The 20048-nt window shown below is 60.9% G+C and overlaps 2 protein-coding genes across 2 annotated transcripts; both read left to right on the top strand.

Moving 5' to 3' along the window:
• Positions 1-3127: 3127 nt before the first annotated feature.
• Positions 3128-6527, top strand: LOC104638017 (CMRF35-like molecule 5). Its single transcript, XM_075770453.1, has 4 exons — positions 3128-4311; positions 4722-5057; positions 5523-5610; positions 5838-6527. The coding sequence occupies exons 1-4, from the start codon at positions 4278-4280 to the stop codon at positions 6076-6078; spliced, it is 699 nt and encodes a 232-aa protein (XP_075626568.1). The 5' UTR covers positions 3128-4277; the 3' UTR covers positions 6079-6527.
• A 1600-nt stretch (positions 6528-8127) lies between these two features.
• Positions 8128-15088, top strand: LOC104638375 (polymeric immunoglobulin receptor-like). The gene is made up of 9 exons (XM_075770634.1): positions 8128-8332; positions 8440-8778; positions 9635-9973; positions 10826-11164; positions 11938-12103; positions 12920-13026; positions 13568-13620; positions 14235-14372; positions 14626-15088. The coding sequence occupies exons 1-9, from the start codon at positions 8293-8295 to the stop codon at positions 14758-14760; spliced, it is 1656 nt and encodes a 551-aa protein (XP_075626749.1). The 5' UTR covers positions 8128-8292; the 3' UTR covers positions 14761-15088.
• The last annotated feature ends 4960 nt before the right edge of the window (positions 15089-20048 follow it).

Below are 20048 nucleotides of genomic sequence, written 5' to 3'. Positions count from 1 at the left end.
TCAGAAGATTTGGGATGCGTTTAAAATATCCTCCAATCAGGGGTTAAAAGCCCAGCATCCCCGGTCCAGACTGTGGGGTACCAGGGCATGCTGGGTCCTGGCAGCCCCTTCTCATCCTCCTCAATTCTTGTGCTCAGCAACGAGGAGCACATGGGGAGGAAGGGGAGGCTGGTGTCCTGTCAGAGACGTGGCCTCTGTCCCCTCCACGACCCCAGGGACTCTGAGATGCTGCAGCCAGTGAGGTCATCCCTGTTCCCACACAGACCTCAGACTTCTGCTTCTTTATTTTTACCTGGTGTCTCGTTCCCTTCCCTCTGGGTCTTTGCACAGAGCAAAGGGGCTGAAGGGTGAGGTGGAGGGAGGGTCCTGGGGGAGCCTGGCTCAGGGGGTCCCCCGGTTTCCCCCAGCCCAGCCTCCTGTGCAGACGTCAGGATTTCAGCTGCGTATCCCAGATGGGAGAGCTGCAGAAGAAAAAGCCCCTGTTTGGGTCGGTCTTGTCATCCACCCAAATATAATCACCCTGATGTGAAATGGGAACCCACTCAGCCGTTTTAGAAAGAGGAAGAAAAGCCACAATGATGGAAAGAAAAAGAGTTGGGGAGATGCTGCACAAAGGGCTTGCAGACAACCCTACAGCAGCAGCCTGGGCAGTGGGTGGCCAAGCTGGAGCTGAAGCTCAGCTCCATCCCTGCCCTGCCACAGGCCAAGAGAGCTCCGCTGCGCGCTGCTTGCTCCCAAGGGCAACCCAAGCTTCACTGTCTGCAAGAAGCTTTGGTGCCGAATGGGGAGCAGGAGCACAGAGGGACTCGCTGCCTGGGCCAGCTCCAGCCATGCATCCCTGCTCCCAATTTTCCCCTGAGCCCCAGCACAGTCGTACCTGGGATGATAAAGCCAGAGGAGGAGGAGGAAGCCCTACATCATCCCAACCACTCTGTCCCAGCAAGCTCCATTGGCAGAGCCGACCCCCAGCTACCCAGACACATCCCCCTGTGCCGTACAGCAGCTCCGGGCAATGTCCGGATCGCTCCCGCTCCCCCCCCCGCTATGTCTCACGTCTCCCCCTCGGACCAGCTCAGTGCTGCAGACCCCAGCAGAGCCCGGGGCTGGGGTCAGGGACCCGCACACCTGAGAGCTGGCAGGGCCTGGCATGTCCCTCTCAGCCGAAAAGCAGCCCAGGGGCTGAGCTGACTCCCTCCGAGCGCCCAGGAGGCTGCACCCATCCCAGCATCACTCCTTAGCCTGCCCGAGGGGGAGCACCAGGACACGCAGCCTCCGGCACCCCCAGGAACACGAGGTGGGCTCTGTAAAGGTCAAGCAAAGATTAAAGCCCCTGCACTGTTGGATGCAAAAAGCATCTCAGAGGATTTTCACCCATGGCAGAATACTCCCAGCCACAAGGCAAACCCTGGCCAGATAAAAATAACCAGGCAGCAGAGCAGCACGCTTCACCACCGCCTCTTGCACAAGCAAAAAATCAGTGAAAGAAGCCGAGAGTGCACATCAGCTCAGCATCCCCCGGCTCGCTGCCCTGCGTGGGAGACTGATGCTCACGAATCTCCAGAGCAAAGCGGGACGATGGGGTATTGCCGGGCTGGGGCTGGCTCCTTCTCCCAGGTGAGGACAGGTTCCAACCGTGCCGGCGATGCTCCGGCTCCCGCTGGTACCAAGGGGCCGGGGCTGCTGAGCCCCCCCAGAGGCACAGGCTCCACGTCGGGCACCGACAGAGCCAAAGCTTCCCGTCACCACGGCCTCGTGTCTGGGGCTAAAGGCCGGCAGACAGGGTCTCCCCCAAAGTGCTTCTTTCCAAGGGGAGCAGAGGAGGGGCTCGGGCGAAGGCTGACTTTACAGCCCTGTTTCTCTCCGGTGTTGCTGTGGGTTTCTTTGCAGTTTGCCAGGCTCCGGTTGTCCCCAGGGAGGTCAGTGCCCAGGCGGGGCAGATGCTTTCCCTCCACCGCTGGTACCCGCGGGGCTACGAGGGCAACTGCAAGTACTGGTGCGGGGGGGCCAGCCGGGACTCCTGCCGCAAGGTGGTGGAGGCGGCAAGCAGGGAAGTGGTCCAGCAGCACGGCCGGGTCTCCATCCAGGACAACCACATCTTCTGCGTGGTCCTGCTCACCATGAAGGATGTCTGCGAGGTGGATGCTGGGAGGTACTGGTGCAGGGTCGAGAGGACAGGCAGGGACCTGATGGAGCTGGTGACAGTGAGGGTGGTCCCGGGTAAGCCCTGGTGTCCAGCTGGCTAAAGGTTTTGCTGGCCAGGACCCTTTTCTGGAGAGGCTGCTGGTTTATGGGCCAGCAGTAGCCTGGGAGGAGGCAGCAATGTGGGAAAGAGCCCCTGGGACCCAGTATAAACCAGTGACAGAGACTGGGAGGGGTGACGGGTTGCTTTCTCCTGGGGATGCTCACAGATACGGGCAGAGTGTGCTGGAGCTCAATGCAGGGTGTAGCCCCCCACTGTTTTGGGGGCTCCCGGCACCCATCATGGTGCAGGCAGGATGGTGGAGCTGCCGGTTACAGGCAGCAGCGAGCACTAACGCTGAGCCCCAGCGCTGGGGCCAGGGAGCACCTGCCAAACCTGCCTCTGGCAGCCAAATGATGGAACATTGGAGTTTCTAGACAGGCAGGTGCAGGCAGGTGCAGGCAGGCGCATCCCACAGGGATGCCGGCAGGGCAGGGGCACATTCTGGAGGGGACACGGGCAAGTATTTAACTGCTGCCAGAGGAGACATGGGGAACCCACGGTCCCCCAGCTGCCCCCACCCCCTGGATCCCCACTACCACGACAGAGCATCCCCCTACCACCACCACCACTGCTGTGGGGTGAGCGCGGGGCCTGGGGCACAGGGTGGGCACAGGGAAGGGCAGCGGCAGCCGTGGGTGCCCCTGCGTTGCTTTGGCAGATTGTCCCGCGCCTCTCGGCTGGCAAGAAACCGTATCCCTGATTCCTGCACAGGCTGAGGAGCAGGATGCTCTCCCAGCTCAGCAGCAAACAGATTGCTTTGGGTTCAGATAAATCCAAGAAAGAAATTCCTCCGTGGGGGCTCGGTCTGGAGGGGAGAGGGGACAATCTGGTGTGCCCACAGAGCCATTCTGCTGCTGTCATCCCTTTTGGGTCTCCCCAGGGCACCCTGGTACTGCTGGGGCTGCGTCAGGAGGGGACAATGGGAACCGACGCTCAAAGCAAGGAAGACGAGAGCGGCTGGGGAGGTGGCTGGAGCCCTGGCTGCCCAACCTTTCCAGGAAGGCTTATCAGCAGAAACCAGATTTGGAATCTCCAGCCACTTCTTGAATTTAGATCTTGCTGCTATTTGCAGCAACTCGGCTCACAGTTGGTCACTCAGTTTTCTGGGAAGGAATGGGGTTACGTGATGATCAGAAGGAGAACACAGAGCTTCCTCTTGCCATGGCAGGGGACAGGGAGGGCACGGCACGGGGGGAAGGAGCAGCCTCAGCCTCCGGCAGGGCCAGAGGTTTCTGCTTTCTGCTCTTTCCAAGGGTCATTGAGGAGGAGAGCCATCAGCAAGGCAGCTGCCAGGGAAGTGGTTTTGCTTTTTATGTTCTGGTTTCTGAAACTTTCAGTGGAAACACTTAATTTCGGGAGAAAAACAGTGTTGTCACTCAAACCCCACAGCTGTGCCAAAAAAGGCGTTTTTTGGGGGGAAATGAGGCACTTCTGCTTGAGAAAACAAACAGAAGCAGCCCAGCTCACACTGGCAGCTTGCTCGGGAGCTGGGGAGCAGCAGTGCAGCAGGGACGGCTGTCCATCATCCCAGTCCCTCATCCCAGTCCCTCATCCCAGTCCCTCACGACCTGGAGAGCATCCCGGCGATCCCAACTGGTCTATCGACAGGGGCTGACCTGCATTTGCTCTACCCTGATCTCCGGATCCCCGCTCTGTGCCAGCCCCCCTGCAAACCCCCCCAAAGCCCTTTGGGCTCTGTGCGTGGGGAAGGGGCTGTATTCCCCGCTGGGACGGGCATCGCAGCGAAGGAACCCACTGCATTTTGGCATTTTGCTGGGAACCAGCGGCCGCTTCAGAGCAAAATCATAGAGTCTCTCTCATGAGACACCCCTAGGGCCAGTCATGGTCCCCTGGCGAAGGGGAGGAAGCTGCTGCCTTTAAAATAGACATCCAGGATCTGTGGGTAAACCAACGGCAGAAGGACGCTTGAGAAACTCCTGGGACACTTGGGTGTGTGTGAACCAGGCTCCATCCCACAGGATGCTTCATGAATGACCGCAGGGGAAAACCCACATTGGGAGCGAGAAGCTAGAAAATGAGGATTTTGCTGGTTTGGACCCTTTTCCCAGGTAAGACCCAGCAGCACAGGTCAGGCGGTTCCCACCCCACGAGCTCTGGCAGAGCTGTGGAAGGCTGGGACCGAGCCAGCCCAGTAAGGCCATCACGGTCACGGCAAGAGCCCAGCCGATACCGTCCCTTTCTGGTGGCCAGCAGACGGCTACAGGGGGTGATCTCTGAGGTACGCTTGTGTTGCTGCCATATGAACCCTGGTAATAAGGCTCTTGGCTCATTTAATAACACACACGCTTGACGGGGGGGGCTTTTTTCAATGACTGGGGACACGTCATCTCAGCACCACTCCCCGGCACAGCGGGACACAGCCTCCCTCGGAACAGGGTGCCCCTGAGCTCCCGGGGCCTCCCGGTTCCCCGAGGCGATGCCGCTATGGGCTTGCAGCACCTCTCCCCGTCCTCCGCAGGTGGCTGGGCGGTGACGGGCCCCGCACGGGTGACGGCCAAGCAGGGCGGCTCGCTGGCAGTGTCCTGCAGCTACAAGCCAGGCTACAAGCTCTACCCCAAGTACTGGTGCCGCCCAAGCTTCTTGTGGTTTTGCTTCACCTACATCGCCCAAACCAACGGCTCGGAGGTGACGGTGACGCAGGGCAGGGTGTCCATCAGGGACGACCACGCGACACACTCGTTCACAGTGACGCTGAGCAACGTCAAGCCGGGGGACGCAGGCTGGTACTCCTGCGGGGTGGGGAGCAGCCTGTGGTTCAGGCTGTGGCACACCACCGAGGTGATGGTCTCTGCAGGTAAAGCCGGGCTGGGAGCAAAGCAGGGGTGTGCGATGGAGCCCGTCACTTGGGTCTCAGCGATGGGGACGGGGCCTCCCCAGCCAGGGGAACACTGAGGTTGTCAAAGCGGGAACAAGCTCCTTGCACACACCGAGACCCACTGGAGGCTGCCCCAGTGCAAACTTGGATGAAGGATGGAGGAGGCTGTACAGAGCTTCGTGCAGAGGAGAGCCTCTCCCTCGCTCCCATTTAGGGTCTCTGCTTCCGCAAGCCTGTCCTTTGGAGTCCCCAGTCCCTCACAGTTAACCCCCCCTTTTCCTTCCTCCTCCTCCCCAGTGCCCAGTGCATTGCCCATGGACCCCCATCTCCACATCCTGCACCTCCACAGCCGAACTCTCGGGGCAGAGACACCCTGTGCGGGGGACAGGACGGGGTGCGGGGGGGATCTCCACTTTGCTCTCACTCTCTGTGTTTTCTTTGCAGCTGTTTCAGCCACAACCCAGGGCAGCACCGTGAGCTCGTTGGCCACCAACCCCCTGTGCCCCACGGGTTGTGGGGAGCCTCCAGTGGTGTGAGTCAGGGCTTGGGGTCTGGGCAAGCCCCCAACAGCATCCTTCAGCCTAAGACATCTTTTCCCCCACATGCATCCCCAGCCACGGGTCCTCCCTGGTTGCAGCTGCCCCAAGGAGCATCCCAGGGGCAAGCGGGGTGGCTGGCAGACATGCAAGTGCCCCAGTCCCCATCCTCATTTCCCAGACCCTACTCAAGCTCTAGCATCATCTCCTTTCTCCTGCCCAGGTCTCAGCTCGGCATCACCCACCTGCTGCTCTTCCTCAGCGTGAAGGTGCCTGTGGTGCTGGCCCTGGTGTGCAGAGCCGCCTGGGTGAGGAGCCGACGCAGGAGCTGCGACCGGGAAAACCTGCAGCTCTTGGAGGTGGCCGGCAGCGCCGGGGCACCAGGGTCCCCCCGCACCCCAGAACCACAGGGACAGCCTCCTGCCCCCTTGCCCCCCACCCTGCTGGGGCTGCACCACCCATAAGGGCCACCCCATGCCGGGAGCTGCTCGGCTCTGGGTGCTTCTCTCCCTGTGAAGCCTCGGCCCCTCCTGGCAGCCCCTGCGCTGGAGAGGGGAGGGTTTGGGGCGCAGGGAGCCTGCATCTGCTGAGCCCGAGCTGCCAACCGAAGACAATTTTGTGATAAAGCCTGGGTATTCTGCAGGCACCTGTCTGTCTGTCTGCCTGTTTGTCCATCCGCTCCCTCCTTCGGCTGCCAGCACTGCCCGGGTCGCTGGTGGCTGCCCATGCCGATGTGTGGAGCCGTGTGGGGACGTGCTGCGGCGTGGCTGGGGGGGACATGGGGTCACGGGAGGCCATGCGGGCACCTGCTCCGCCATGGCCCGGCTGAGCCCCAGCACAGGGAGAGGAGCCCTCAGCCCTGCCAGCCCTGCCCGATGCGACCAAATGCCCGTCTCCAGCTGAGTGAGAGTCAGGGAACCTACACCTGCCTCCCCCACACAGCAACTTTCCACCCTCAGCCCGAGAGCAAAGCTCACATCGCACCCTGCTGCAGCGTGGGCTCATTTTCTCATTGCTGGTATTATTTTCCAGGTTCTGCATCTCCAAAAAGTGGGCACTTGCGCACTGCTGAAACCCTGCTCCTTACGCATGCTTGTGTCCCACGGGGTGGCTGGCATCAGCAGCCACGTCAGGGAGAGCAGTGTGGTCACCTCCATCCTCCTCGGGGCTACACCGTGTCCTGCATTTCATGGCACAACCAGCTTCAACAGCATCCCCCCAGAAAGCTTTGGAGGAGAGCTGTTTCTTTTCAGCTCTGTTTTAGGAACCATTTGCCTGAGGTGCCAGGAGCAGGCAAGAACCAAGAACCCACAACCTGCTCCAGCCCCACACGACAAAACCTCCGCTGCAGACACAGCAGTCTGGCTGTCTGGGAGGGAGTGAGCTGGGGAGCCCGGCTAGGTGCCCGGAGCCTGCCGGGAGCACAGGGACCAGGGCTGTGCTTCCACCCGCTGGGGTCCCAACTCCTCATTTATTGTCTGGTGGGTTTGAAGGGCCTCGTTTTCCTGGGTCTGGCTGGTGCCACCCCCTGGGTGAACATGTGGGAGCGGGAAAACTCCGGGAAGGGGGTCATGGGGGGAGTGGATGAGACTTCCCATCCCCGGAGTGCTCCTGGCACCGTCAGGTGGGGACAGACAGCCCTGCCTGGGTGATGCTCGGATAGTTTAGATTGGATATTAGGAAAAAAATCCTTCACTGAAAGGGTTATCAAACATTGGAACAGGCTGCCGAGGGAAATGGTGGAGTCACCATCCCTGGAAGTATTTAAAAGACGTGTAGATGTGGTGCTTAGGGACATGGTTTAGTGGTTGGACGTGGCAGTGCTGGGTTAATGGTTGGGCTTGATGATCTAAAAGGTTTTTTCCAACCAAAATGATTCTGTGATTCCGGACAGGGACCCTTTGCCCGCAGAGAGCTGTTGTCAGGGACCAGGGTTCAGGTCCAGGCACAAGTCAGGGACAGGGACAGCTCAGTTGTGTCTCCACCAAGGAACACCCCCAGCACCGCTAACCTAGAACCAGCCATTGGTAATAAAGCTGTCTCCTCGTCTTTGCTAAGGCCAGAGCTGCGGTGGTGCCAGCAGCGGGACCATGTGTGAGGCTTTGGTCCAAGCCAGGACCAGCCCGTGGCTGTAGGAGAAAGACCCTGTGGCACCCTGTGCGGGTCTGGTCCCTGCGCATGGGATGCTTTTGTCCTGTCTGTGTCGTCCCCCCCGCCCCGTCCCCAAACCCTCCCTCACCCCAGGGAGCTTCTTCCAAAGGCTTTGCCCAACCCAGTGCAGGCTCAGCGAGTGGCTGATGGGTGGGAGGGAGGACATGGGGGGGGGGGGGGGTGGGCACTGGTACTGCCAGGGGACAAGGGATGGGGACACAGGGGGAGGTCTGGAGAGACCTCACAGGGGCAATGGCCATGGGGCTACTGAGCTGCAGAGAGGCTGTGCTGAGGACCGCCTGGGGGGACGTGCCAAGGCAGCGGGGACGGGTGATCTCAGTGACAGGGGAGGCAGGAAGTCAGATAAGACCAGAGGAAGCAAGAAACCCCACGGTCTTGCTAAATCTCCAGCAGCAACGGATTTGGTACTCCAGGGAGAAGAGGAAGCAAAGCCCCAGAGACACAACAAAGAAGGAGCGTGAGGAGCCGGAGGGCTGCCCTGACACGCAGCCCAGGCCAGCCTGTGCATGCAGCTCCTGCTGCTGCTCACCTGGGCGCTGCTGCCAGGTAGGGCTGAGGGGACCCCGGGACTCAAGCCCCACACTGGACCGGCCCATGAGGCAGGAGGTGTCGGTGTGGCAGCACCACTCCCGCGGCACCGTGTGTCTCCGCAGGCTGCTGGGCGGTGACGGGACCCGGCACCGTGCAGGGATTGCTGGGGGGGGCCCTCTCGGTGACCTGCACGTACAAGGCCGGCCAGGAGACGAAGCCAAAATTCTGGTGCAAACCGGGAACAATTCGTACCTGTGCTGAGGACATCGTCATCACCTCGGAGCTGGAGACAGAGGTGCGGAGGCACCGATTCTCCATCCGGGACAATCGCGCACGCCGGGTGTTCATGGTGACCATGGAAGGCCTGACCATGGAGGATGCGGGCACCTACCGCTGCGGGGTGCGAACGAGCAAGATCGAGTGGGATGAGAGTCACGATGTGAAGGTGATCATGTCCCCAGGTCCTTCCTGGGATGTCTCTCCCCGCACAGCCACAGCCACCACCACGTCGGGGGACCGGGGCCGAGCCACGGGAGGAGGTGGTACCCTGGGCATGGGGGGATGACGGGGGGACAGGGGCGGGTGGGTGCCCGGCAGGCACCCGCTCTGCATCTGTCCCCTCTTCGCATTTGCAGCCCCGAAGCACAGCCCGGCCGCCACGCTCCCTCCGACCACCCGCCGGCCGCCCGTGGTGATGCCGGACGCTCCGCCGGAGAGCCGCGGCCCCTTCCGCTACTTCCCGGTGCTGGCCGGGCTGCAGGCGCTGGCGCTGCTGGCCATGAGCGGAGCCGTGCTCTGGGTCAGCCTGCGGGGCGGCTGAGCCCCCGGCGGGGACCCCACGGCCGCAACCGGCGCCGCTCCGCCCCGGGACGCCCCGGCCCCGACGGCGCAGGCGGGGGGGGGGGGGGGGGGGCAGCACAGGGGCCCCGCCGGGCCCTTCCCGCCACCGCCGGTAGCTGTAATAAAGTTTCTTCGCCACCGCTCCCCACCTCCGTCTCTTCTTTCCGGTGGCTCCCGCGGTCGGGCAACCCCGGGGGTCCCGGCGCTCCGCCCCGACGGGGCGGGCGGTACCGTGGGGGCGGCCCCGGGGGCGGGTCGGGCCCCGCGGAGAGGAACCGAGCGCGGCAGGACGCCGGGCCCCGCCGTCCCGGAGCGGCCATGCAGCTCCTGCCGCTGCTCGCCTGGGCGCTGCTGCCAGGTAAGGCGGGACCGGAGCCCCCGAGTCCCGGCGCGGCCCCGACGGGTGGGGCGGGCGCGGCGGCGGCGGCAGGAGCAGGAGCAGGAGCATCACTCCCGCGGCACCGTGTGTCTCCGCAGGCTGCTGGGCGGTGACGGGACCCCGCACCGTGCAGGGATTGCTGGGGGGGGCCCTCTCGGTGACCTGCACGTACGAGGCCGGCCAGGAGACGAAGCCGAAATTCTGGTGCAAACCGGGAACAATTCGTACCTGTGCTGAGGACATCGTCATCACCTCGGAGCTGGAGACAGAGGTGCGGAGGCACCGATTCTCCATCCGGGACAATCGCACACGCCGGGTGTTCACGGTGACCGTGGAAGGCCTGACCATGGAGGATGCGGGCACCTACCGCTGCGGGGTGCGAATGGGCTTTGGCTGGCCTGATGAGAGTCACGATGTGAAGGTGATCGTGCCCCCAGGTCCTTCCTGGGACGTCTCTCCCCGCACAGCCACAGCCACCACCACGTCGGGGGACCGGGGCCGAGCCACGGGAGGAGGTGGTACCCTGGGCATGGGGGGATGACGGGGGGGCAGGGGCGGGTGGGTGCCCGGCAGGCACCCGCTCTGCATCTGTCCCCTCTTCGCATTTGCAGCCCCGAAGCACAGCCCGGCCGCCACGCTCCCTCCGACCACCCGCCGGCCGCCCGTGGTGATGCCGGACGCTCCGCCGGAGAGCCGCGGCCCCTTCCGCTACTTCCCGGTGCTGGCCGGGCTGCAGGCGCTGGCGCTGCTGGCCATGAGCGGAGCCGTGCTCTGGGTCAGCCTGCGGGGCGGCTGAGCCCCCGGCGGGGACCCCACGGCCGCAACCGGCGCCGCTCCGCCCCGGGACGCCCCGGCCCCGACGGCGCAGGCGGGGGGGGGGGGGGGCAGCACAGGGGCCCCGCCGGGCCCTTCCCGCCGCCGCCGGTAGCTGTAATAAAGTTTCTTCGCCACCGCTCCCCACCTCCGTCTCTTCTTTCCGGTGGCTCCCGCGGTCGGGCAACCCCGGGGGTCCCGGCGCTCCGCCCCGACGGGGCGGGCGGTACCGTGGGGGCGGCCCCGGGGGCGGGTCGGGCCCCGCGGAGAGGAACCGAGCGCGGCAGGACGCCGGGCCCCGCCGTCCCGGAGCGGCCATGCAGCTCCTGCCGCTGCTCGCCTGGGCGCTGCTGCCAGGTAAGGCGGGACCGGAGCCCCCGAGTCCCGGCGCGGCCCCGACGGGCGGGGCGGGCGCGGCGGCGGCGGCAGGAGCAGGAGCAGGAGCATCACTCCCGCGGCACCGTGTGTCTCCGCAGGCTGCTGGGCGGTGACGGGACCCCGCACCGTGCAGGGATTGCTGGGGGGGGCCCTCTCGGTGACCTGCACGTACGAGGCCGGCCAGGAGACGAAGCCGAAATTCTGGTGCAAACCGGGAACATTTCGTACCTGTGCTGAGGACATCGTCATCACCTCGGAGCTGGAGACAGAGGTGCGGAGGCACCGATTCTCCATCCGGGACAATCGCACACGCCGGGTGTTCATGGTGACCGTGGAAGGCCTGACCATGGAGGATGCGGGCACCTACCGCTGCGGGGTGCGAACAGGCTTTGGCTGGCCTGATGAGAGTCACGATGTGAAGGTGATCGTGTCCCCAGGTCAGTACTTGTGGGTTCCCCTGTTCCAGCGTTCGTGCGTCCCCCTCCAAGTGCTTGGAGCGGGGGATGCAGGGAGGGGCAGCTTGGAGGAGGTGGGTGCCCAAGGGCAGCCCCAGGATGTGTCACCAGGGCTCGGCAGGCAGCTGCCATTGCAGAAGCCACTTTAACTCATTCTCCATGCCTAGGTGTCACTGCGGCCCCTTCTTGGTGTCCCAGGGTCAGCCACCCCATCGCTAGGGTGCACCACCCTGCTCTCTGTGCCCCATTTTCCTCCTCATCAGATCCTGCTAGCCCTGTCTTTGCTCTCCTTGCCTTATTTTATCACTCCAGGGATGCCTTCCCCCCTATGCCGCCCCATTTCCTGCTGAGGAGCAGACAGTGTCTGTGGGCACCAGGCCCTGGGCTTAGGGAATGTCCCTCTCCGTCCCCTCGCCAGGGCCCAGCCCCTGGTGAGACATTTATGTGGGGCTGTTGTGGTGGTGCCGGGCTGGGACAGGGTGCCCAGACCCCTTTCCTGCAGCGTGAACTCTGCTGCGTGCGTGCATGCGTGTGTGTGATTTGGGGAAGGACCGGGACTGCGAAAAGCCTCCCAGGCAGGGGCAGGGGATCACAGCCCTCCCACCTCAAGGAGCGTGCTCTGGACATGGCAGGGGGGACCCAGTGTCTCCTGGGGTGATGGTAAGTGGGTCAGTTCTGACTCACTGCAAAACTTGCAGAATTTTTTCCCCACAGAGGCAAGGAGACTTACCAAGCATCTCCTCTTTTAGTTCCAGCTCCTTCTGCTTCCTCCTTCTCCCCAGCGTCATCCTACTCCACCACCACCACCAAGCACCCCGATCGCATCAGGTCTGTATCAGTCCCCGCACAGACAACTCCCCAGGGGAAAGCTGTGCAACCGGGATCAAATGGCTCCCACCATGATGACACCAGCTCTCCACCGTGAGTAACAGCTCCTGCCCGCAGCGGCCGTCTCCCTCCATGAGCTCTCTGTGGCGCAGCTGGAGCCCTGCAGCTCTTCACAGTTCCCTTAAGGATCCTGCGTTTGCCTTGAGAGACCAGCTTTTCGTCCTCTTGGCCAGCCACTCGGCGTGGAAAATAATCCCAGCACCCCGGGTCGCTTAGCCCTGGCAAAGCCCTGCTTGTCCCTGTCTTGCAGCTTAAGCAAGGCGCAAGTTATCACCATGCGAGAAGTGGTTTCTGACTGTAGCACTGACCCCGTTTCCTTCCCCAAAACGCAGAGGGACCATTTGCTTGTGGGAAATCAAGTGCTGAGCTGGGTCTTGTTCTGTTTTGTAGTCACATGCAGCCCCACAGAGATAACTGAGAAAGCGTGAGACCGGAGCTTCCTCCCTCCTCCTCTGCCTCTTGGAGGTGATGCAGGAAGTGGGCAAAGCTGAGGCTTCCCATCAGCATGCTCGAGGGGAGCTGGCACACCGACCTTGCCTGGTTGCCCATTACAAGAAAGTCAAGAAATAGTGGAGCTAAATCAGAGCAAAATTAGGTGCAGGAACTGATCTTTAAAGCAGTGAAGAGGCAGAAGCCCTCAGACCCGAGCGTCCATTTGCCTCTGCAGTTTTCCGTTTCCTTTGCTCCATGCCCAGCTTGAAGCCTGACCACCCCCACGCCTGCTTCCCTTCCTCCCGGGGCAAACCCCGTCGCCCCCAGGCACTCCCTGCGTGCCCGCTCCGGGCCGCTTCCTCCCGAGTCTGCTTCTGAGGAGCAGCGTGAGAACAGAAACTCTTTTTTTTCTTGCAGATTGGATGTGGTTGTGCACATCCTCACTCCAGGCATCATAGTGGTTCTTCTTATGCTTGCAGTTGCTGCCGGCATTTTGGTAATGCTGTCCAGGAAGAGGAAGAAGGGTAAGCAAAGCTGTCGCCGCCACACACAATTTCTGCACCAGAGCCTTTCTTCCACTGTATTTGGTTTTTTCTCTTTATTTCTTTTTTCTCCCCCATTCCCTCCCGGAATCATCCAAATCCTGGGTCCGTCACCGAGACCTCCACCAAGGGGGTCTCCTTCCCCCGAGGGAGCAGTGGGGCCGTCCCACAGGTCTGATCCCCACGGCTCTCGCGATGGGTGCTGCCTGGCACGGCACCCGCTTGAGTTTGCCTGGGCACCGTCAGCTCCTCCAGACGTGCTCAGTTGCGTAGGCCAGGCTTGCACTAGGCTTGGTGCGAAGTTTAAGGCGAGTGTGAAGGATGAGGAGGGACAGGAGGGGACGTCACCAGCTGGCAGGTGGGGTCTGGTTTTATTTGAAGAACCGCTCCAGTTTAGATGGTTGATGGGGCAACAGGTTCCCTTCCCTCTTTACAGCGAGATTCACAGTGGCAGCGCAGTTTTTTAATACATTTCTTTTCCTCTGGTTTCACTCACGTCTAACCATGTCCGTGCTCCATCCAGCCCTCTCCGGAGCAGCTGTAGAGATGGACGGGACACGCAGCACGTCACGTACGGTAAGGCAAACCGCGCGAGGTCTTGGGATGGCGTGCCCTGAGCTCACGTGGGGAGGGGAAATGGTACACCCCGAGCTGAGCAAACGAGCTGCCTGATCCATTTGCTTTCAGCCAGGTCGATGACCCTTTAGGGATCCTTCGGGCTCTGTTCAGCAACAAAAAGACCCGACCGGGGCTTTTGTGTGACTATCGCAGAGTATTCCTGGGAAGGGAATTTAGGATTGAGCTGAGAGGTTTCTCCTCGAGCCCCTCCAAGCAGGGGACCTGCTTCTCCGGGCAAGAGTCTTAGGAACCTCCAGCAAAGCACACCTGAGGAGGCTGCGGGGCAGCTGATCTTCGGTCACTGCTTGGGAAACATTTTCTAATGTTTTCTGCCAGCTTTTGAGGAGGGGCTGGTGTCACTAACCAGATTTCCCTGGGAAATGTTGAGCCAGCCCTCGCTGCAGGTTACATTTTCCCCCAGTGCTCCTGCAGCCGTCTCAGCTCTCATGAGGAACGGCAGCAGGACGGGAGATGTTCCCATCCTTGCGGCTGCAGGCAGGGGCTGCAGGCAGGAGCTGCAGGCAGGGGAGCAGCGCTAAGTTAAGAGCTCATGCCTCTCCTTCGCGTGCTAGGGAGCGGACACCTTGAACTACGCGGACATTAACCACCGCACGGGCACAGCGGAGAGCCAGTTGTACAGCAATGCCGAGGCTTTCCGCTGCTTGGCAGACACTGGGACCGAATACGCGGAGGTGAAGCACAGCAATAAGGTAGGAGAGCGCAAAGCAGCACCAAGCTCGAAGCGGTGGGTGGAAAGCTGGGGCGGGTGGGCGACGGCGTGGGCAGTGGGATGGGTTGGGTGGGTAGGGAGGGGGCTGCAAAGGGACATGCCAAGCTGGGGTGCAAATGACCCTGGATAATGCGGGTGCCCTCTCCGATCCCCACGGCTGCTCCTGGGTGCTTAAAGCAGCTGAGAGAGGTTCCAGCAGACAGTGGTTTTTGTTTATTCCCCTCCTTTCCCAGCATTTGGAAAAGGAAAAAGGTGCTACATATGCCACCGTGCAGATGTCCCTGCCGGAGCATCAGGAAATCTACGCCAACATGCTGCCAGCCCCACGACCCGGAGAAAAGCCCTACAGCACAGTGCAGAGGGTGTGAGCCGGCACTCGCCCCGTGGGCTGCTCCTGCTGCCAGCAGTGCCAGTGGGACGTGCACGGTGCACGGGGGGTCGGGCTGGCTTTCTGCTCAGCCAAGGAGCTGGCTTGATAGCAGAGCTGCTACTCTTGTAGGCTCAGACATTTCTTCAGAGCAGCCTCACAGAGGATGAGGTTGAGCAGGAGGTGCGGAGCAGGATGAGGATGAAATCATCCCTCTGCATTTGGAGACCTCACCTGTATAGCAATGGTGCTGGGAATAAAAAAAATGCCCCTTGCACTGGGGTAGCCCAGGCCAGAGACCGCCCAGGCAGGGTGTGGAGGAGCCTGGTGGCGGGAGGCGAGGGTGGGCTGGGGGTGGCGGGTGGGCTGCCTGGCTCCGTGCACCCAGCGCCCGCTCCGCTTGCCTCTCTTGGCTGCATTATTCACTGGGCTGAAGCTCCCAAACCCGCTCCCAAACCCAGGCTGACTGTTTGTCATGCTGATGCCGGGCAGAGCTGGCAGCTCCTGAGAAAAGGGACAGTGAGAAACGTTTTATCCAAATGCATGTGTTATATCCAAATACCGGCGGGACCCGGATGGAAGGTGCAGTGCATTAGGGTCTTGGCGCAAAGGAGACAACAGAGGTGCTCCTGTCCCTTCTGTGCGGCAGCTGGGACACCGCTCCTCCGACCCCCCTGCTCCCAGAGCCCCCGGGAAGCGCTGCTCCTGCTCTCTCCCCCCTGCCACCCCCAAGGACCCCCCAGCTGGGAGCACACCGTTGGGCTGTATCCATCACCCTCCTCACCCTCTTCTCTGCTTTGCTGTTAATTTATTTTCCGGCACCCGCTAAATGCATTCCTCTGTGTAAAGTATCGTTCCTTTATCAGTGACAGGAAGTGAGAATCCGATAGAATCTAACACTGTATTTGGCTGCGTTTTACGGCAGTTTTACATCTTGCTAAAGGGTTTATTGCAGAGTGTCGCCTCAAAAGCGGGTCTGGCCCCTCACTGGTGCCCAGGCAGGATCCAGCAGCCTGGAAATCCAGATCTTTAAGGGCGAGGACTCTGGATTCTGCTGCTCCAGCACGAACCCGCAGCCCCACCGCCGGCTGCTGCGGCACCGCTCCCCACAGGACATCCCACAGGACATCCCACGGGACATCCCACAGGACATCCCATGGGACATCCCACGGGGCCGCGCATTGGGCACGCTCTGCCCTCCGCATGCCGGTGCCCTCCTCCGTGCATATTCCCTCCGCTCCTGCCCGGCGCCGGGCAATTCATCCATCGTGACAACCCACTTGCCCAAAACACAGGTCAGGGGGTGGGCATCTATTTGTGAGGCTGAGCCGAGTGTATTTCTAGGCTTCATTTGGAAAGAATTTGTTAATTATGGTAACTGCTGTAAAGCTTTGTTTCAATATTTTTGTAATTATTTTATTGGAGAAGCCATGTGGAGCATCCCTGCTCTGTCAAAACCAGGCAGCTGGAAGTAAAGGTCTCTGGTGTGACAGTTGTGGTTATTCCTGAATAAGCCTATATTCCCATACAAGCAAAATTCCTCCTGTGTTCGGTCAGGAGGTGGGATCCATCCTTCCTACCCTGCACCAGGCTGGGCACCAGAGGAGGGAGCGCACGGGGAACAAACAGCGACGGCACAGACAAGCATCGCTGCGGTTTTGTAAGGAAAACGAGCATCCAGCCGGATTCCAGCCGTTGCTGGGAAAAAAGGGAAAGCAAACCCCTCCTCATCCACACAAACAAACTTCTGCCACAAATTTCATGTGGAACAGGGGGGAAAAAAAAAAGAAAAATCACATATTGCTCCTCCTGCTCCAACATTTATTACTGGAGATAAAAACACCCCTTCTCTGAAGGAATCAGGAGGAGGAATCCGTTGGATTTTTTTTTTTTAGGTAACCAGGTCCCATTGTGCCAAATCTGGAGGTAGTTTTCATGCTTTAAAAAAAGAACTAAATGGTTTTCTTAAATTAAAGCCCTCGCCGCAGTGCTAAGGCAGAAATAGCCACCAGCTGCATGATGGGGACGCATGGGGGGGTGGCGGGGGTGGGATCCTCGGGGTGTGCAAAGAGGGGGGTATTCAGCAGCACCTTCTGCAAGAGTCATTTTGAGCACCGAAGTTTTAACAGCTGAAGACTTCCAAGCTTTCTCAGGTAACTTGAAGAGCGTAAGAAATGTGCCTTTTCTCCAGCACTAGTGGCAGCTGCCTGGAAGACAGAAATAACGCCTGGCAGGTGAAACCTCCCTGCTTTCGGCATTAGAACAGCCAACCCGCGACGGAAACAGGGCTGGGAGCAGAAAACCTGAGCTCTTCCACGCACGTGGTCCCGTGCAAGTGGTTTTTCCCAAAGAGACGAGTTTTCCCATGCCACGGGAATTCGGGTGCTGCAGCTCCGCACAGCCGGGCTGGTTTGAGGGACGGGGATACTGATTTACTTTGTGCAACCAGCTCTGCCCCAAAATCATGATTTCCAAGCTCTGGCTGCAGGAGTCAGCTGAAAGTGGAGATGTCCTATCCTGGTGCAGCAGCCTTCCTGTAGCTCAGCCCTTCCTGAAAAGGAACAGTGATTTTTCTGGACAGGATGCTCCCTGATGTCCACATAACTCTGCTTCCTTCTCCACCTTCCCTCCATCACCCCCCTGTTTCATGTACTGACTCCCCTGTAACTCGTTCAGGTGTAAAGGGGATGACTTCTGGATACATATGTACTCTCTAACAAAATTTGTGAATACTCAGGGATGCTCAGCAGCAGAGAAACATCTTCCCCTGGCCAGGGTGGGAGACAGAGAGTCAGAAGCAACAACCACACCTTGCTGGAGAGAAAAGTGGTTCCTGGGCAAACGGGGAGCCTGTGTGAAGCTGGGGAGAGAGACCAACCCCAGCAGGACAGAGCTAGGAGAGGGAGAGCCCCAGCTGCCTGGCTTATTAATGAGTTGCTGTAGCCTGCAACCCCCAATTAACACATAAGGGGAGATGAGCGGATGGGATGACCCAAGCAGAGAAGGAGCTTTTCTTCTACTCCTCCTGCAGCAGGACTTTAAGGAAGGGGAGACCATGACATCAGCCAAGCACAGAGCCCTGACTAAGGAGATGGGGTGCTGCTGCCAGCCCTGCTTTTATGCCCCCCCCCAGCAGCAGGAGAGCGAACGAGGCGAAGCTGCAGGGCTACATGTCCCCAGGGAGCCGGGGCTGGGAGCAGTTGGGTGTGCTTTGCTCCTGGGGAAGCCTTGGCTCTATGAGCAGGAGGTAAGTGTCCCTCCTGCTCCTTGGGCTTTGGCTCTGGGCTGGTTTAAGCCCCGAGGTTGAACCCAGAGGTGAAAAGAGCGGAGTCCGGTGGTAGTAGAAGAGCCTGCGCTGGGGCTGAGGTGCGCTGCTTGCTGCCTGGGGTTTTTCTGAGGACGCTGTGCGATAGCTGAGTTTTAACAACTCCTGGAATAATAAATGGGTTTGGTCATGATCTGGTAGGAACTTGAGTGTTACCCGAGTGGCAGGTCTAATGCAGGGGAGGGGAATTATCTGGGGGCCTGCTGGGTGGAGTCGCATGCGTTACCCCCCTCCACCATGAACTAGGGGTGCACCCAGCTTTCTGCCCCTGCCTGTGCAGGGTTTGGGGAGCACCTCTGTCTTTCCTTGGAGCATTTCCCTCCTCTCCATCAGAAAGCCCACGTGCTTGAGGTTCCCTGCTCCTGTTTCCCCAGGGAGGTGCGCAGGGGCAGGTGGGGGGGTGGGAGCACGGCTCTCGTACCCCCTGGACTGCGCAACGGCTTCCCAACCTGCTCTTGCTGCCTGGCAAGCTGCAAAGCAACGGGCTGTGGGAGTGACTCTGACTTGTTTGCTATCAACAGCCTCAAAACACCGTGAAACTGTGATTTGTCTCTTGTACCTTGCAAGGTGGGGAGCTGCAACAGGGGAATAACAAACCTCTTCCAGCAGAGGAGGGTTTGCCCTTCATACTGACGAGCCACGCATTTTCTGGCTTGAGCCTCACGCATCGGTCAAAGCACCGGAGAGGGAGCGGTGCGGGGGCAGAGCTGTGCCCGTGCTCACTCCCGGCCCCGCAGCCTGCTCTGGGATGGGGCGCGCGAGCTGCCTCTGAAACAGCCCGGCCGTTTGTTATCTGCGTGGAGGTCCTCTCCTCCTTGCCAGCGTGGAGATGCTGAGGCAGTCCTGCAGCTCTCGGCCTTTACAAGCACGGACTAGATTGCCCCTGTACAAGGGGAAGCACCGTTGGAGCTCAGCAGGCTGCACGGAGCCCAGGGAATCCCTTTTACCTAAACCTCTTCCCCTTAAAACCCTTTGGGCTGCGAGCGTTACTTCTGCTGCGTCTGCGGAACGTGCCCAGAAAGCGGATAGGAAGTTCCAGGGCTCCCCGGAGCTGCTATCGCCACCCAGACACCGCTTCCTATTTCCCCTGCCGCAACACCCCCCCCAGCAGCTCCCACAGGGGGTAAGGTTGGGGTTGGCGGGCGAAGCTCCGGCAAGGGTCTGCCACCGGCACGGCCGTGGAGCCCAGCGTCCGTCCCGGAGCACCTCCGGTGCCTGCAGCCACCCGGGGAGCTTCCCCGGAGCTCTTCTGGCTGGGTGGGTGTCCCAAAAGAGGTTTTGAATCTTTTCGGGTTTTCTCACAGCAGAAACAGGAATGAGAAGTGGGGTTTTTTTTTTCCTTAAAGCAAGCTTGGCAGCAGGACGGGTTTGTGCAGACGTCCCTGCCGTGCCCGTGCTGTTGCTGCAGATGTTTCCTGCCGTGGGGGCAGCTCTCGCTCCGACACCCGGAGAACCGCGCAGCCGTTTGGGTCGGAAGGGACCACTAAAGGGCGGCTAGCCCCCCCCCGGAGGGACATCTTCAACCACATCAGGCTGCTCAGAGCCCCGTCCGACCTGGCCTTGAATGTTTCCGGGGACGGGGCGGCCATCACCTCTCGGGGCAGCCCGTGCCGCTGCTTCACCACCCTCATTGCAAAAAATTTCTTCCTTTTATCTAGTCTAAATCTCCCCTTTTTTTAGTTTAAAACCATTCCAGGGGCTCTGGGGCTGCAGCAAACTCGGCACTCACCCCCCGGGCTCCCAAAAAGTCTCCTCTGCCAGTGGGGGGGGGGGGGGGCTGGTGATACCTCTTGCTGCTGAGAGCCCCCCGAGCGGCATCGCGGGGCTGGGGGGGCTCCCCGAGGCCTTTGCACGCTGCCCGTGCGGAGGAGCGGAGCTGCGAGCGCCCAGCGCGGGCACCGGGCCCCGCACCCAGCCCGGAACCGGGGAGCTCCGCACCCGCGGCTGGCGCAGAGCTGGCTCCT

This window comes from Balearica regulorum, chromosome 18 (assembly GCF_011004875.1).
Source record: "Balearica regulorum gibbericeps isolate bBalReg1 chromosome 18, bBalReg1.pri, whole genome shotgun sequence".
NCBI lineage: Eukaryota > Metazoa > Chordata > Aves > Gruiformes > Gruidae > Balearica > Balearica regulorum.
The sequence above is the reverse complement of the archived record's forward strand: the minus strand, read 5'-3'. Positions and strand labels throughout refer to the sequence as shown.